The sequence below is a fragment of the Microtus ochrogaster genome, chromosome 8 (assembly GCF_000317375.1).
Source record: "Microtus ochrogaster isolate Prairie Vole_2 chromosome 8, MicOch1.0, whole genome shotgun sequence".
Lineage (NCBI taxonomy): Eukaryota > Metazoa > Chordata > Mammalia > Rodentia > Cricetidae > Microtus > Microtus ochrogaster.
This window is the reverse complement of record NC_022015.1, coordinates 19,763,524-19,778,958: the sequence shown is the minus strand read 5'-3', so window position 1 is coordinate 19,778,958 and position 15,435 is coordinate 19,763,524. Positions and strand designations below refer to the sequence as shown.

General features: G+C 52.2%; 3 protein-coding genes across 8 annotated transcripts in view; 1 reads left to right on the top strand and 2 right to left on the bottom strand.

Annotated features, from left to right (window-relative positions):
• Positions 1–515: 515 nt before the first annotated feature.
• Positions 516–4,669, bottom strand: Cdipt (CDP-diacylglycerol--inositol 3-phosphatidyltransferase). The gene is made up of 6 exons (XM_005351269.3): positions 4,266–4,669; positions 4,036–4,170; positions 2,679–2,832; positions 2,054–2,135; positions 1,636–1,717; positions 516–1,540 (listed from the first exon to the last, which is right to left on the bottom strand). The coding sequence occupies exons 1-6, from the start codon at positions 4,306–4,308 to the stop codon at positions 1,395–1,397; spliced, it is 642 nt and encodes a 213-aa protein (XP_005351326.1). The 5' UTR covers positions 4,309–4,669; the 3' UTR covers positions 516–1,394.
• A 61-nt stretch (positions 4,670–4,730) lies between these two features.
• LOC113456547 (putative protein T-ENOL) lies at positions 4,731–8,901 on the top strand. Of its 5 annotated transcripts, none has more exons than XM_026781635.1 (6): positions 4,731–4,865; positions 5,676–5,763; positions 5,990–6,143; positions 6,345–6,378; positions 6,578–6,635; positions 8,612–8,901. In XM_026781635.1, the coding sequence occupies exons 2-6, from the start codon at positions 5,680–5,682 to the stop codon at positions 8,645–8,647; spliced, it is 366 nt and encodes a 121-aa protein (XP_026637436.1). In that variant the 5' UTR covers positions 4,731–4,865; positions 5,676–5,679; the 3' UTR covers positions 8,648–8,901. The 5 variants fall into 5 exon arrangements, with proteins under 5 accessions (XP_026637436.1, XP_026637438.1, XP_026637437.1 ...); XM_026781637.1 differs by lacking the exon at positions 4,731–4,865 and adding an exon at positions 5,031–5,079; XM_026781636.1 differs by lacking the exon at positions 4,731–4,865 and adding an exon at positions 5,114–5,162.
• A 1,255-nt stretch (positions 8,902–10,156) lies between these two features.
• Sez6l2 (seizure related 6 homolog like 2) overlaps positions 10,157–15,435 on the bottom strand; it is a 20,406-nt gene continuing 15,127 nt past the window's right edge. The window contains exons 13-18 of one of the 2 annotated variants that reach the window (XM_005351262.2): positions 13,974–14,165; positions 13,686–13,877; positions 13,185–13,223; positions 12,898–13,015; positions 12,686–12,782; positions 10,157–10,704 (exon numbers count right to left, since the gene is read on the bottom strand). In XM_005351262.2, the coding sequence (XP_005351319.1) occupies positions 10,675–10,704; positions 12,686–12,782; positions 12,898–13,015; positions 13,185–13,223; positions 13,686–13,877; positions 13,974–14,165 (668 nt within the window). In that variant the 3' untranslated portion in view covers positions 10,157–10,674. The remainder of the gene's footprint in view (positions 10,705–12,685; positions 12,783–12,897; positions 13,016–13,184; positions 13,224–13,685; positions 13,878–13,973; positions 14,166–15,435) is intronic. The other variant, XM_005351263.2, reaches the window with a different exon arrangement.

The following is a 15,435-nucleotide window of genomic DNA, read 5'->3' as shown; positions in this document are numbered from 1 at the left end:
GAGGCGGGAAGACTCATTTGAACCTAGGAACCCAGGTAGGATATAGCAATACAATTTCCAAAAATTCAGTGGGTATGGTGGCACATCCAGGCATTCAGGAGGCAGAAGGAAAGAATTAGGAACTCAAGGTCAGTGTGGGCTACGTGAGACCACCTCAAAAACAAACAAACAAACAAAAAGCCTCGGAGCTGAGAGATGGCTAAGTGGCTACAAGCATTAGTGGCTCTTCCAGGGGACCCAGGTTCAGTTCCCAGCACCCACATGGCAGCTCTTCACTGTCGGCAGCTTCAGGTCCAGGGGACCCAGCACAGACATGCAGGCAAAACACTAATGTATATAAACAAAAAAAAAAAAAAAAAAAAGCCAAAACCAAGCCTAAACACAAACCCTTGACATGTAAGAGTGTAAACCCAGGACCTAGGGGCCAAAGCAGGAGACCAGGAGTTCCCGGAAGCATGATGGGGGTAGGGGGTCTATGCTATAGGTGGCCTAAAGACCATGCTGAGAAGACCATCCATCTTTCCATGAGTATTTATTAAGCAGCTATCATACACCAGGCTAGTTTTCACTCTAGACAGAGACAAGAAAGACGTACGTCTACCCTCAGGAAGTTCACACTTGTGAGGGGAGAAAATACCAAGGTTACAATGAAAGTGGCCAGCCAGGGACATAGAGCAAGTGGGCAGAGACACTGTTATAAACCTGAAGAGCCGGCAGGGCTTCTCTAAGGTCACTGGAATGACAGGGAGGAGCCAGCCACCTTCTTTGGGAAAAGCATCCAGAAGGATCTTTTATACCCAGTTCCTTTAACCCTAGGCCCTCATCTAAGAATGTCTCAAAGTAAACAAGTCCAAAAAGTGTGAAGGTCCCCCTTTTATTATGGAGGCTTCCAAAGCAAGAGGACAGGATAGAGAAGTCTGTCTCAGGGAGGATCTAGCTGGCCCCTGGCCCCTTCCCTCCTGGGCCTGGTACCCCAGGCTTCCTTGGCCCAACGGCATCAGTCTGATTCTTCTGCCTTTTGGGAAACCTGGGACCCATAGGTCTCTCTCCCTCACGTGTCCCCAAAATCTCAGGCCAGGCCAGACCCCAGGGCTGAGCCAGCGGGATGTGTGGCAATACCCAATCCTCAGACAGGCCTCCTGGAGTGCCAGCGGGATGGGCGGGGCCTCCTGAGCACTCTTCCTGCTTTGCAGCGCTGGATCCTTGGGGTCACAGGCATGGGTCTGGTCCTCAGGATTAAAGACAGTGACAACACCCAACCGAGGCTGACCCCCATCCCAGGAGGTTAGGGAACACACGAAAAAGAAATGACACTAGGACCTCTTAGGAGGAGGAGAGGAGCCGTGTGGCACAGCTGATGCCCAGGGCAGGCGGGCAGCAGGGGCGGGCATGAATCATTTCTTCTTGGCACGGTCTGCCGCATCCAGAGCAGCCATGTTTCGCGCAGCTGTGACGAGGTGGATGACACTAATGATGGACTTGAGCAGGGCGATGGGAGCCGTGATCCAGAGGCCCATTCGGAAGAGTCCCACAGAGCCAACTGTGGGGAGACAAAGAACGGTAGCAGGGGAGATCGAGGCCTCTTTCTCCCCAGGCAGGGCAGGGTGGAACCTCACCACCACCCCCTTTTCCTACCTAGCGGTCCCTCGGAGAAATTGAACAGGTACAGGAGGCAGTAGAAGAGTTCATTTCCAGCACACAGGGTGAACAGAGCAGGCTGCACACAATACAATACAAGGCTGCCTAAGATGCAGGGCCATGTCCCTACGGTAACCCACAGGGACTTCTGCCAGACAGGAGAATCTCAGCCAGCTGCACACTGCACCCTCCTGCAGACATCTTCAGCCTCTCTCTGTCTCTCCCTCCTCCCTTCCTTCCCTTCTTCCCTCCCTCCCTAGCTCTCTGTCTCATTCTCACTGACGCCAGGAGCCCTCCCGCCAGTTCACCACGCCTCAGCCCAAGGACCACTGCGGCTCAGCTCAGCTCTCCTGAGCGGCCCAGCCTAAGGCTCTCTGTTTCCACATCAGGTAGGGGAGGGGCAGGAAGTGCTCACCCTAGAAGTGTAGTAGATGCGAAGCACAGGGTTCCCAGAGAGGTCGATCATCTTGTGGCTCTCACTGCCTTTTACCACAGAACTAGGGGAGAATATCGCAAGACTTCATGAGCTCTCACCGCCACTACATCCGTCCAGCCATCCCACCAACTGCCTCTACATCCGTCCAGCCATCCCACCAACTGCCTCTACTGTCCGGCCAAGCCCTCTCATTCCCCAGGTGGGGGCAGTCAGGATTAAATGTCCCACCATAAGCACCCATGCTGCTCCCCACATTTGGAGCCAGGCCAATGCTAGAAATTGCTTGGGCCACCTGTACGACAAGCCCACTCAGAAACAGCCCTCCTTACCCAGGGACCTTTCACAAAGCAAAAATTGAAAAAGAGGCCTCCGCTAAGGACAGAGGCATGACGGTATACAATTCTAGCACTCAGGAGGCAGGAGTGGGAAGACTGCCATGAATTTGAGGCCTGCCTGGGCACACACTAAATTCTAAGCAAGCCTTGGGCCACTCTCTCAAGGGGCAAAGAAAAAGGAAGACACCTCCTAGGGATCCTGAATCATCCCTATCTCCCTCCCACTGTAATATCTTCCCCCCATCAGCACCTCCAGCTTCAAAGCAGACCTGTGCAGATGCAGCCAGTGGCTGGCCACGTCTAGGCTCATGCTGAGCTGGAAGAGAAGAGTGGCCCGAGGGTATAGCAGGGCCAGGTTGACCAAGAGACACATGGTGGAACAACGGTCCGTCAGCATGTCAAGCATGGCCCCGAACCGGGTTCCTGAAAAAGAATTAAGTTGAAGTATTAAGTTGGAAGGGACTGTTTGGTCCATCACTCGGGGTCACATATGAAAGGAATTTAAAAATGTCTACCATCTACTGCCTGAGAAGGAAGGTAGGCTGCTGTCAAGAGATGGAGAGGCCAGAAGGACGGGATATGAGGACAAGGAATGAGGAGGCCACGGCTGTGGCAGGAAAGCTGTTGGCGGAGCAGAGAAGCCCCATCCTCAACTCCTCTAACCCAGAACCAAGCCCCCCAAAAAGGCAAGCAGACCCCAAGCCTCAGGGGCAGTTTTAGAGATGGCTCTGGAGAACACATTAATGAATTACTCAGCAATCCAAACACCACCTGCTTCTCCCACCCAGCTCCAACCCTTTCCAGTGTCCCTATTGTCTGTGACTAGCACATAGTAGCCCCTAGTAAACACCTGAAGAATAGAATTTTATTTTCTTATTTATCTTTTGTTTTATGGTATGAGTTTTTGCCTTCATGTATGTATGTACATGTGTTCCTGATGCCCACAGAGGCCAGAGACAACACTGGACCCCTGAAACTGGAGTTATAGGTGGTTGTAACCCACCATGTGGACTCTGAGAACTAAATCCAGGTCCTGTACAAGAGCAGCAAACATTCTTTTTGTTTGTTTTGAGACAGGGTTCTCTGTGTAACAGAACTGGAATTCGACTTGTAGGCCAGGCTGGCCTTGAACTCACAGAGATCCACCTGCCTCTGCCTCCCAAGAGCTGGAAATTACAGGCCTGTGCCACCACCCAGCCAAGCAGTAAGCATACTTAATTTATCCTGAGCCATCTCTCCAGCTCCAATGACTTTTATTTTTGTAGGATTTTGCTGTGTAGCCCTGGTTCACCTGGTACTTAATATGCAGTCTAGTCTAAGAGGACTTTTGACTTGGAGCAATCTTTCTGTCTGCCTCTCCAGGGCTGGAATTACAGGCATGAGTCACCACGCCTGACCCGAAGGGAATTTATCCAGAGAGACCTCTTCCATTTACACCACTACGCCCGGTTTAGGTCACACCCTTCCTAAACCGTGAACAGCCCTCAAGAGCAAGCTTAAGTTCCCCCCTGCAAATTCCTGTTTTCTTAGAGACGGGCATGGAATACTTCTGAGGTCCTGGGAAAGCAGGAAAAGGGCAGGGGGCTCTTGGGTCCCCAAGCAGCGGTAGTGGTAGAATTCTGTCACCTTGATTAAGGGCTCGAGCTGCGTGTCCATCGAAGGCGTCCAGAAGTCCACTGAGCAGATAGAAGGAGGAGGCCGTGAAGGGGCAGCAGGGCATGAAGTAGAAGGAAATGATGGCGAAGACAATCCTGGCATAACCTTGGCATGGGAAGGGAGAGGGACAGGTTGTGATCGGGGAGCCAGCTCATGGTCCCTCGCCCTCCGCTGGTGCTGGGGCCGCAGAGAGCACTCACCGATGAGGTTAGGCACGAACAGGAAGATATTTTCCTCTGGCATCTTGGCGGCTCCCCTTGTCGCCCTGGTCCAGCTCTGGAGGTGCAAGGACTTGTCCCAGTCTCACTAGTGCGGCCTCACCTTTCAGCCCGGGACATCAGCCGTTCCACCTGAGCCCTGGGCCCAGTTTCCCCACGCTATCCCAGCTGTTAGAGCCCGCAAGGTGCCAGGGCGCGGGACACCTCTGGGCGTAGTTCCCGCACACCTGGTCTTCCGATGGGCAGGAGCTGCCGTCTCCAGCAGCTGGCCCCGTTGCTGGCTGCGCAACTAAGCTTACTCTTCTGTTGGGGACGTTAAGAGCATCGGAGGAAGGAGAGAGCGGCTTTTAAATATAAATAAATTAATTAAATAAATAGTAGCTGGGTCCCTTTAAGGCCGACCTGCTTCCTTTTCCTGCCGGCGTCCTTTGGCTTCGGCTCGTACCAACCAACGCACCGAGGGAGGGGTGGGTGCCGAAAGCCATCCGCCAAGGAAGGAACTGCCAAGGGAGAGGCAGAAGAGACCTGAAAGGGAACCTGCATTCTGCCTTTTACAGAGGGCACAAACTCCTGGAGGCAAAGGTACGGCGGTGAGATCCCGACGTTCCGAGTCTGAGCCTCCCCGAGAGACGGGGTGACTTAGTACAGCCCACATCGCTTCCCCGCCCGCTACGGCCGCGGTAGCGGCCACGATCGCTTTGCGGGACCCAGGCTGGGAAGAGGTGGCTAGAGAGGCTGGGGCGCGCCTGCCGCTTGCTTCTAGCGCCGCCCTGGTGGTGGGAGGATTAGAGCCCAGGTTCCGCCCTACGTCATCTCCCAAATGCCTCGAAATAACGCTGGGGTCACCACCTCCAAGGAGGAACCTGGAGAGCAGCCGTGGTACCCTAGGAAAATGTCTTTAGTTCTAGAACCACTAGTCTCCTAGCAACGGAACTATAGAACCTCCGCAAACATTTAGGTCTTTATAGCAACCCGGAGCAGCGTTTCCCTGGCTCTCCCTCTTTCCAACCTTCCTCCCCAACTCCAACTCCCTATCCCCTGAGGCCCAACATAGGGTCTCCCCTTAGACCTCTCCGTATCCCCTCCCGCCGAGTAACCCAAGATTTCATCAGCCAGGTCGGGGGGCTGCATGTTGGCTGCCTTGCCTTAGGAAGGGCTTTGGCAGAGAAGAAGAAGGAAGGGCGTTGGATGGAATGGGGAGAGAGTTTTTCTGAGAGCCCCTCCCCTCAAAGTTGTAGGCAAAACAACCAACTTTTTCAAGGACAGGACTGAGACGGTGTTCGGTGTTCGAGCTATAGGCGTGGACTAAACCTGGGCCCAGGGAATGGTGTGAGATGGGGTCTGGGAGGAAGTGGGCTGGTTCCTCAGTCTTAACACAAACTTTGTTTCCAGGGTGATGGCATCCACATCTGCCAGGAACAACGGAGAGAAAAGGGACAGCTGGCCATTTCAAGCTGCAGCCGCCTTAGGTGGAGGGCAGGTGAACAACCATGGGATGTGAGAGGAGAAGGGACGCTAGCTAGGCAGGTACTCTGGTTCCGAGCCACGTGCCTTTGTCCTTACTCCCGAAACCCCACAGACTGCGTCCAGGGTCCAGGGCCTCCCATCTCAACCCGCTAATATCAGATTCCTCAACCGCAGGCCGGCAGCCTGGAAGACACCAGACCTGTGGGAGTTTGCAGGCTCAGTTCTAACTTCCTTTCCAGAAAGTCTCATTATCCCGGTCTGAAGAATTCCTGAGCCAGATCAGCGCAGAACTTACAGATGAAGCACTATTTATTGCTCGCTCCCAGGTGAACTCTGCACCCACCAAAGAAATGCAGACAAAAGACCAAGGGACTCAGATATCATCTAAACACGGTGAGCTCTCTCTTCATCTAGGGACCAGTTCCTGACCTCCCAGGGAATCTGCCCATTTTTTCCACCTCAATGCCAGTCCTAGGCACATTCTAATCCACTCATTCTTGCTAGCCAGCGGCCCCCTTATCCCCATCCACTCTAGTCCCAACTCCTTCTCACCATGGGGAAAGTAACTTCTCTGACTGGGGCTTCTCTTTCCAGTGATCTTCACCAAGACCCGAGGCACAGACACCCGGTGAGTGATGCTCTGCCCAGGGAGGAGGGTGAGGGTGAGGAGCCTGCAGGGGGTGAGGTGGGGGTGGGGGACAGGAAGAGCAAGGGTTTATAACATCTCAGCAGGGGAGGGGAGTTGTGAGCCATGCTGGTCTATTCTATTCCTTCCTGGTCCTGCATTTTGTGATTCTCAGCCTTCTCGTTTCTTCTGCTGCCTCCAGCTCTGACAGAAATCGCAGCCGCACCAAGGCACACCTTCTGCCATCTCCTCGTGAAAAGGTTTGTGTGAGGTCATTCAGTTACAGCATTTCCAGTGTCCACTGTGTGCTGCTCTCTGTGTTTGGAGTCTGGGATACAGAATGCACAGGATAGACTCAGCCCTTGAATTCAGGGCTTTGTTGGTTTGTTTTTGTTTGTCTTATTATGTAGTTTAGTTGGCCTAAAATTTGCTACGTAGCCCAGGCTGGCCTTGAACTCACTACGATCCACCTGCCTCTGACTCAGTGCTAGGATTAAAGGCGTGCGCCACCATTCCCAGCAGAATTCAGTTTAGAATAAGGCCAGGCCAAGCTAATGGCTGATGACAACATAATATGGAATGCTACCACCTAAGAAGAGAAACCAGTAAGACTGTGCCTCATCCTCAGGTAGGCTAGGAAGGAAGGTATCATGGAGCTGCCCGAAGAAGGAATTTACCTAAAGAAGAATTTGCCAGGGAGGCAGCCCTAATATAGGTATTCTAAGCAGCAGGGATTGTGTGACCCAAGGCACAGAGAGGTATCTTAGTGAGGTTGTGAGCAGCTTGTATGCTCTGGGACCTGCCAGGCTTGGTGGTACACACCCTCAGTCTCTGCACTCTGGAGGCAGAGAGGGTGATTCCTGTGAGTTCAAGGACACCTTGGCCTGCATAGTTAGTTCCTGTACACTCAGGGCTACATAGAAAGACCTTGTCTCAAAATAAACAAATTTAGGAATTTAGAAATTATATATATGTAACATACAATATATGAGAGATAATAGACATATACAATATATAATAGAAATTTTATGTATGGGGAAACAGATTTTTTTTTTTTTTTGATTTTTCGAGACAGGATTTCTCTGTAGCTTTGGAGCCTGTCCTGGAACTAGCTCTTGTAGACCAAGCTGATCTCAAACTCACAGAGATCCACCTGCCTCTGCCTCCCGGGTGCTGGGATTAAAGGCGTGTGCCACCGCCATCCGGCTGGGAAAACAGAAATTTAAAAATTTAAAAACAGACAAATAAAGAGGCTGGAGAGATATGGCTCAACAGTTAAGAGCATTTGTTGATTCCCCAGAAGACCCAGGTTTAATTCCCAGCACCCATACCCATATAATGGCTCACTACTGTCCCTAACTCCAGTTTAGGAGATCTGATGCCCTTCTGGTCTCCACAGGGACCAGGCACAGTACTCAAACCAGTATTCAGATCTATCTGCAGGCAATTTAAAAACCATTTAAAGCCTGGTGTGGCACACACCTTTAATTCCAACATCCAGGAGGTAGAGGCAGGGGGATCTCTGTGAGTTCCAGGCCAGCCTGGTCTACACAGTGAGTTGCAGGTCAGCCAGGGTTATATAAACCCTGTCTTAAAAAATAAGTAGATAAATAATAAATAAAACTTTAATATAAAAAGTAGACAAACCAGTCAGTGGTGGCACAGACCTTTAATCCCAGCACTCGGGAGGCAGAGACAGGCAGATCTCTTTAAGTTCGAGGCCAGCCTGGTCTACAAGAACTAGTTCCAGGATAGGCTCCCAAGCTACAGAAAAACCCTGTCTTGAAAAAACCAACCAACCAACCAAACAGCAGACAGATGTAAGATGGAAGTGGATGGACGAGCTGAAGGAGTAGCAGGCACATGGTGAGTGGGAGAATGGATCTGTTGACTGAGCATGTGCTAAGTAAGCACCTGCTGTATGGCAGGAAGCACTGTCCTGGGGTGCAGCACTGAGCAAAACAGAGCCCCCGCTCTCCAGAAGTGGGAGAGGAAAGATAAGTGGGGGGAGACAGGTGAGTAATGAATGCGGAGCAGGTGGATGGAACTGAAGGATGGGGAAGGAACGGTGGATAGATTTGGACATGGACGGAAGGAGGTTGTCAGTGGGTGTGTGCGTGGAGAACTGGAGCACGGTGCTCTATTCCGGGTGGTCTGTGGCTTTGGATGGCTGCGTGAAGGAAGGAGAGACAGGCTCCTTGAGTCTGGAAAGCCGACAGCTCTCCCTCTCTTCCAGGGAGTGCTCCCCAATAGCCTGACGACTGGAGGATGAGTCCCACCCTCCCCAGTGCTGCTCTCTTGGCCTCGCCCTCCCCCACTTTGCCCCTCAGTGAAAGCCTCAAAGCCCCTCCTTTGCAACTGGCTAAACACCTCATCTCGGGAGGAACTCCTGCTCACCAGCAATGCCACCTTTGAAACCAACCAAGTCCTCTGGACCAGCTGCAGGACTCTCCATCTTCCACGGGCAATCATACTACTGAGGAGAAAAGGTTTTAATAAAGAGCCAGGGACCCTCCCTTCCCCTCCAACATCAGGAGTGTTCTGGAGTGGCTTCTGGAGGGGACGTGCTTTCTTCCAGAGGGCCATGGTGCATGTCAGCATATGCCACCTGCTGGACCCAAATCTGTTCTCTAGCACCTTGTGGCTAGCTAGCTATAGCATGCAGGGGGCCACTCTGCTGCCAAAGGAGGGCCTTCGCTGTCACTTTGGGTTCTGAGGACCAGGCCTCTGCTTCTCCCTCTGAGCTTTTGGGAGTCTCATGTCTATGAGAACATGCTGACTTGTTGCCAGACAGAAGGTGAGGTAGAAGGCCGGAAGAAGCTTGGCCACTTCTTTGGCCATCTGAGAAAGTCCATTCACCTTTCTCAATCTAAATAGAAAACTGAGTGGCCTGGCAGTGATGGCGCACACCTTTAATACCAGCACTCAGGAGGCAAAGGCAGGTGATCTCTGTGAGTTCGAGGCCAGCCTGGCCTATAAGAGTTAGTTCCAGGACAGCCAGAGATAGATAGTAAGATCCTGTTCCAAACAAAACGAAACAAAAAAAACAAGCCTATGCTATAGCAAGACCATCTAAAAACAATAATAGAGGCAACACTCCACAGAAGATCATCAGAAGAAAGAACAGCACGGAATGCATGAATGAAGCAAGGCTGCAGTGGTGCATGCCTTTAGTCCCAGTACTTGGGAGGCAGAGGTATGCAGATTTCTGTGAGTTCGAGGGCAGCCTGGTCAGCAAGAGCTAGTTCCAGGACAGGCTCCAAAGCTACAGAGAAATCCTGTCTTGAAAAACCAAACAACCAAAACCAAGAACACATGAATTATACAAACATTTTCAAAAGGGGAAACTGCTCATGAAGTGAATGGAAGGCTCACTGCTCCCTGGGTCTGGGAAGAGGTGTGGACAGTACTGCTCTTCTAGCTGGGGGAACCTAGCAAGAACTAGCGGAGAGGTCAGTTGTGCCAGCCAGCTCGCTACAGGGGCTGAGCCTCAAGCCGGGCTTGTTTTGAGACAGGGTCTCAGTATGTAGTTCTTGCTGGCTTGGAACTCACTATGTAGGCCAGGTCAAAATCTGCCTGCCTCTGCCTCCCAAGAGCTGGGACTAACAGTGCTCACCATCATCCCGGGTATAACCCAGGCCTTTGGACTCCAGGCCAGCACGTGGGACACTGCCCAGTTTTGGGCTTCCATTTTCCTCCAGAGAGCTTTTGTTTCCCCAAACCCACTCTAAGAGGGCTCCCCACCACTTGCCCCAACACTTTCCCAGACTCACCAGCTCAGTTACAAGTGGCAACTTTCTGTTTATTGCTCAAAAACGAACTCAGAAGCAAAGAAAGGTGGAGAGAGAGTGGGCGAGGAGACACAGGGAAGGGATGGGACTTGGCCCACCCCTTCCTCCATCCTCACCCTCGAGGCCCAGCAGTGGCCGGACATCTGGGGATAGGGAGCCTTCATGGCCATGGGGATGGTAGTACTAGGGGACAGTTCTTGAGTGGGGCCCTGGGCTGGAGAGGCCCCAGGAATTGCAAGGGGCTGAGTTCCCTTCCCTGGGTCCAGAAGTCAGTAGGATCAGGGGACAGAAGGCCCCTTGTTTGGCAACTAAGAAGAGGCGGCTTTGGGCGGCAGGATGCTGGTTTATTTACTGTAGGGTCTCCAGGGCCATCAAAGCCCCCTCATGGGACGGGAAGACTATTTACACAGCAGGGGGAGGGAGCCAGAGACCAGGTCCTATGTTCCTCACTGCCCAGAATGGCAAGAGAATGGGGCGGTCCTGGGTCCTGCAGACTTAGACTCGGGGTTCAGATGGAGACTTCGTACTCCCGTGTATCCTGAAGGCAGAAGAGCAGATAAACTGGAGTGAGTGGGAGGTGAAGAGGCACCCACAAGGACTTACATAGCGGACAATGAGGATTACTGAGAACTCAAGAACAATGGCAATGGGTTTTTGATCCTACTGCACATACTGGCTTTGGGGGAGCCTAGGCAGTTTGGATGCTCAACTTACTAAACCTGGATGGAGGTGGGCGGTCCTTGGACTTCCCACAGGTCAGGGAACCCTGATTGCTCTTCAAGCTGATGAGGGAGAGGGACTTGATCGGGGGAGGGGGAGGGAAATGGGAGGCGGTGGCGGGGAGGAGGCAGAAATCCTTAAATAAATAAATAAATTTAAAAAAAAAAGAGGCACCCACGAGGAGGGGCAAGACATAATATCTGAGCTGAGACGGGTGGTACCAACCTGTAATTCCAGCTACTAGGGAGAAGGAGGCAAGAGGAGGACAATTCAAGGCAGGCCTGAGCTACAGCAGTTCCAGGTCAGACTGGATAATTTAAACACTTGCTCAGAAGTCAGAGAGGATTGGAGAGCTCGGCATGATGATACATGCATTTAGTCCCAGCACTTGGAGGTAGAGGCAGGAGGGCAGTGTCTGAACTTGAGGCCAGCCTGGTCTACATAGAGCTCCAGATTTGCCAGGGCTACATAGAGAGACCCTTGTCTCAGAATAAAAGAGGGTGAGACACTAGCGATGCCACCCAATGCCTAGAGCCTGCTGACGGCTCACAAGGCACTAATCTCCAGTACCACACACACAGAAAGACCATGTTATGCTGAGACAGGGTGTCTCTGTATAGTCCTGGATGTCTTGGAACTCTCTAGGTAGATCAGGTTGGCTCCAAACTCAGATCGGCCTGCTTCTGCCTCTAGATTAAAGTCATTGAGCCACCATGTCCAGCAAGACCTTCATACTTAAATAAATATGGGGAGCTGGAGAGATGGCTACTCTTTCAGAGGACCTCGGTTGGGTCCACAGCATTCACATGGTGGCTCACAACTGTCTGCAACTCCTGTTCCGTGGACTCTGAGGGCACTTTGTGTACTTACTGTGGACAGGCAAGCATAAAACAATTTATTTATTTTATTTATTTATTTATTTATTTATTTATTTATTTATTTATTTATTTTTGATACAGGGTTTCTCTGTGTAACTCTGACTGTCTTAGAATTCACTCTGTAGACCAGGCTGACTTTGAACTCACAGAGACCTACCTGCCTCTGCCTCCCAAGTTCTGGGATTAAAGGTGTATGCCACCACTACCGGCTACAATTTAAAATTTTTTAGATTTTTTTTCTTTTTTTCCTTTATTTATTAGGTTTTTTTGAGACAAGATGTCTCCGTATATAGCTCTGGCAATCCTGGAACTCACTTTGTAGACCAGTAGACCAGGCTGGCCTCAAACTCAGAGAGCTCTCCCTGCCTCTGTCCAAGTGCTGGGATTAAAGGCATGCACCACCACAGTCCAGCCAGAAAATGTTTTCTAGTAAAGATTCCAAGTCAGGCTTGGTGGTGCACATTTTAATCTCAGCACTCAGGGCATAGAGGCAGGCAGATCTCTGAGCGTTCCAGGCCAGCCAGGGCTACATAGTAAACCCTGTCTGCCCCCCCCCCACACACACAAAAGAGAGAGAACCCAGGGTTAAATTTAGCTAATAGACATGTTTGGTTTCTCCAATAGTACTGTACGATGACAGAAAGGCATTTCTTGAAATGCCTGGAACAGGGGGAGGATCTAGAGACTGGGCCTAAGTGCCCATTGTGGATTTGAGCTGTATCCTGCAGACAGGCTCTGGTCCTCCACTTAGCTACAGACCTCACCATCCCCTATTATCCCCACACAGCTTGCTTTGACCGTCGTCATGACTTCTCTAGTCTGAAAATTTCCAAAGAGATCACGGAGACTTTGGGAGAAGATTATAAAGTCCTGGGGGGAGACAGAGAACTGTGGCTTTCCCAGCAGAGGGGAGGGACTCACCCCAGCTTCATACAGTGGGTTGCTAAAGTCTGACTCCACGGTGATGGGACTGTAGGAGTGGGAACCAGAGAAACCGAAAAGCGATTTTCCTTGCAGCCTGGGAAAGGGAGAGGACAGCGGGCTTATGGTGTGAGTCCACGAACTCCTTTCCCTGACTCCCAGGTACGACCTCTGCCCTGGCCAAAGGTCAGGGTCACAGGTAGGGTACTTACTTGGTGTAGTAGATGTAAACGCCAATGCCAAGGACAATGACCAAACCTAGGGGCAACAGGATGGCCAGAGCAAGGTTCCCACCCTCCAGCTGCCGTGATGGGTCTGTAGTCTGGGTCACTGGGGAGGGAGGAAGAGTAGCCAATGAGGGAAGGCTGGACCCACTCCTGGGTTCTCCCAGCCTCCTGCCCTGGGTCCTGAACCCTCTGGGGCCTGGCCTCCTGCCCCCAGCCTCGACCTTGCCCTCCCAACCTGGCCAGGGCTGGTCTCCACCTGCGCCCTCACTGACCTTCCAGTTTTCGGTTGTCCAGGAGCTCCTCATAGGCCACTGCAGGGAGAGGAGGGGGAGGGGGGACGGGGTCTGAGCCAGGGAGGGAAGGAGAATGGGGAGAGGGCCGAAGCCCGGTGCGGCTGGGCTGCACAGCCTGGGTCTCTACCCTCTGTTCGGTCTATACTTGTCTTTCCCTGTGTGTGTAGAGGCCATGGCGATTGGTGGGCCAGGGCCTGTCCTCCTCTTCCAAACCCACTCAAGGTTCAAGGTTCCTAGAGAGTCTATTTCTCACTGATAGCAGAACCGAGGCCTTTGTGGAGAGGCAAAGGGGCTTCTATACCAAGGCCCCCTCTACATCCCTCAGATCTCCCCGGGTTTTCCGGTCCTGGCTGTGAGAATGAGCCCACACATTAGGGCACTCAGCAGTCAGCCATTGGTCTTGAGCTTTCTACCCAATCTTCTATCTCGCGCCACTCCCCAGAAACCAATATGCCCCTTCTGCCCTGTTCGCCCAGGCACCTTTGCAGAGGGGGGGCTGGCTGGTCCACTGAGAGGGATGACCAGGCACACAGGTGATGGTGACCTCGCCAATGAGCTCAAAGCCCTCGTAACAGAAGAAACGCAGAGACTCGCCGGCTTGGTAGTGATGCTTGTACAGTGTCTGGTAGCCATTCTCGGGGACACCGGGGTTCAGGCACGGCTCGTACTTTACTGCAGGGAGTACCGGGCCACACAGCTGCTTAGAAACTGGGCAGGGCCAGTCTGGGTTCCCCGGTCTTCCCTTCCTGGGGTGTCCCCCAAACTTACAGGCGCATTTGGGGACTCGATCGCTCCACTTGGGTGTTCCTGTGTCCCGGCTGTAGCAGGTGAGCACAGCTGCCCCTTCCAGGCTGTACCCTGGCAGACAGCGATACTGGACGTGGGAGCCGACTGGGAAACCGGCATCTGAGGCTGTCCGGTGGCCATTGGTGATCTCGCCAGGGTCAGCACAAGTCATAACTGGCGATAGAAGGGAAAGTTAGGGGAAGCGAGGGTCTTAGGGCATTGTCTGGAAATGGGGCTGATAGAGGCCCGAGCTTCCAGCCATCTCCTCAGGACCACCCTGTCGTCCTCACACCAATTCCTTAGTGTGAGTCAGAAGACTTCAGAGTCAATGGATTTGCCAAATTGGTGGTGCAATGCTCTAGTTCCAGCACCCTGGGCCTAAAGGAAGGAATGTGAACTCCAAACCTGCCTGACCTAAACAAGTTTCAGAACAGGATACCCTTGGCTACAAAATGAGATGGGGGTGGGAGTAGGGCCAGTGTGTTTTATATATCTTCCCCTCCTCCCTTTTTTTTTTTGTTTTTGTTTTTCGACACAGGGTTTCTCTGTGTAACAGTCCTAGCTGTTCTGGAACTAGCTCTTGTAGACCAGGCTGGCCTCGAACTCAGAGATTCACTTGCCTCTGCCTCCCGAGTGTATGTTTCATTTAAAAACAGGACGAATGGGGCAAACTCAGACCCTTGTCATTGGGTTAATTCAAAATATTTAACTGTTATATTAGAGCACACACACTGAAACCCAGAGCTGGCCCTGGCATGGCAGACCACCGTTCTGAACGGCTGGCCTCCCCCACATGCGCACGGTGCCTAGCCTGCTGTACCCATACACACTTTCATTCCCAGTGCTGCTGGAGAAGGGCGTAGTCACAGCCTCTGCGAGTGTGACTCTATGTGTGTTCCTGGATGTGCTTGTGGAGTCGGGTTAATGGTTAGTGTCTCCTACAGCTTTCCGAGCCTGACGCTCTCCTTCAGCTGAACTGGGGTTGCAAACATGTGTGCCTGGCTTTTATGTGGGTTTAGGGGATCGGGCTCAGGTCCTGATGCTTGTGTAGCATCTGAACTATCTCTCCAACTCCATGGCCTTTGACTCCCATAAACCTGTGCTAAGCAGCCTGATAGATATTTAATCCTGATTATCCAGAGAGATCAATGTCACAGCCATCGCTCTTGTGGCCCAGGGCTTGGTGCTCGGCCAGGCTGGAACCTGTCAAGATCATAGTCATGGAACAGTAGATAGATCCTGAGACTTGAGTCTCAACTCGGCATCAGACTCAGTGTAGCCTGGGCTACTTTCCAAGGCCAGCCTTGGTTAGATAACCTGATGGCTCGGCTCACTCAGGTCCACTTAGGTCCACGGGTCTGTGAGTCCTCCCGGGGATGAGGTGTAGTGTCTGTCTGTGAGTCCTCCCAGGGATGAGGTGTAGTGTCTGTCTGTGAGTCCTCCC

Bases quoted from the DNA above. Each gene is read 5' to 3' on its own strand.
- Cdipt (XM_005351269.3), bottom strand. From the start codon at position 4,308: ATGCCAGAGGAAAATATCTTCCTGTTCGTGCCTAACCTCATCG. The intron at 1,718-2,053 runs GTGAGCACTTCC...TATTGTGTGCAG, and splicing joins GCATCTACTACACTTCTAGG to CCTGCTCTGTTCACCCTGTG. The intron at 1,541-1,635 runs GTAGGAAAAGGG...GTCTCCCCACAG, and splicing joins TTTCTCCGAGGGACCGCTAG to TTGGCTCTGTGGGACTCTTC.
- LOC113456547 (XM_026781635.1), top strand. From the start codon at position 5,680: ATGGCATCCACATCTGCCAGGAACAACGGAGAGAAAAGGGACAGCTGG. The intron at 5,764-5,989 runs GTGAACAACCAT...CTTCCTTTCCAG, and splicing joins CCGCCTTAGGTGGAGGGCAG to AAAGTCTCATTATCCCGGTC. The intron at 6,144-6,344 runs GTGAGCTCTCTC...TTCTCTTTCCAG, and splicing joins TCAGATATCATCTAAACACG to TGATCTTCACCAAGACCCGA.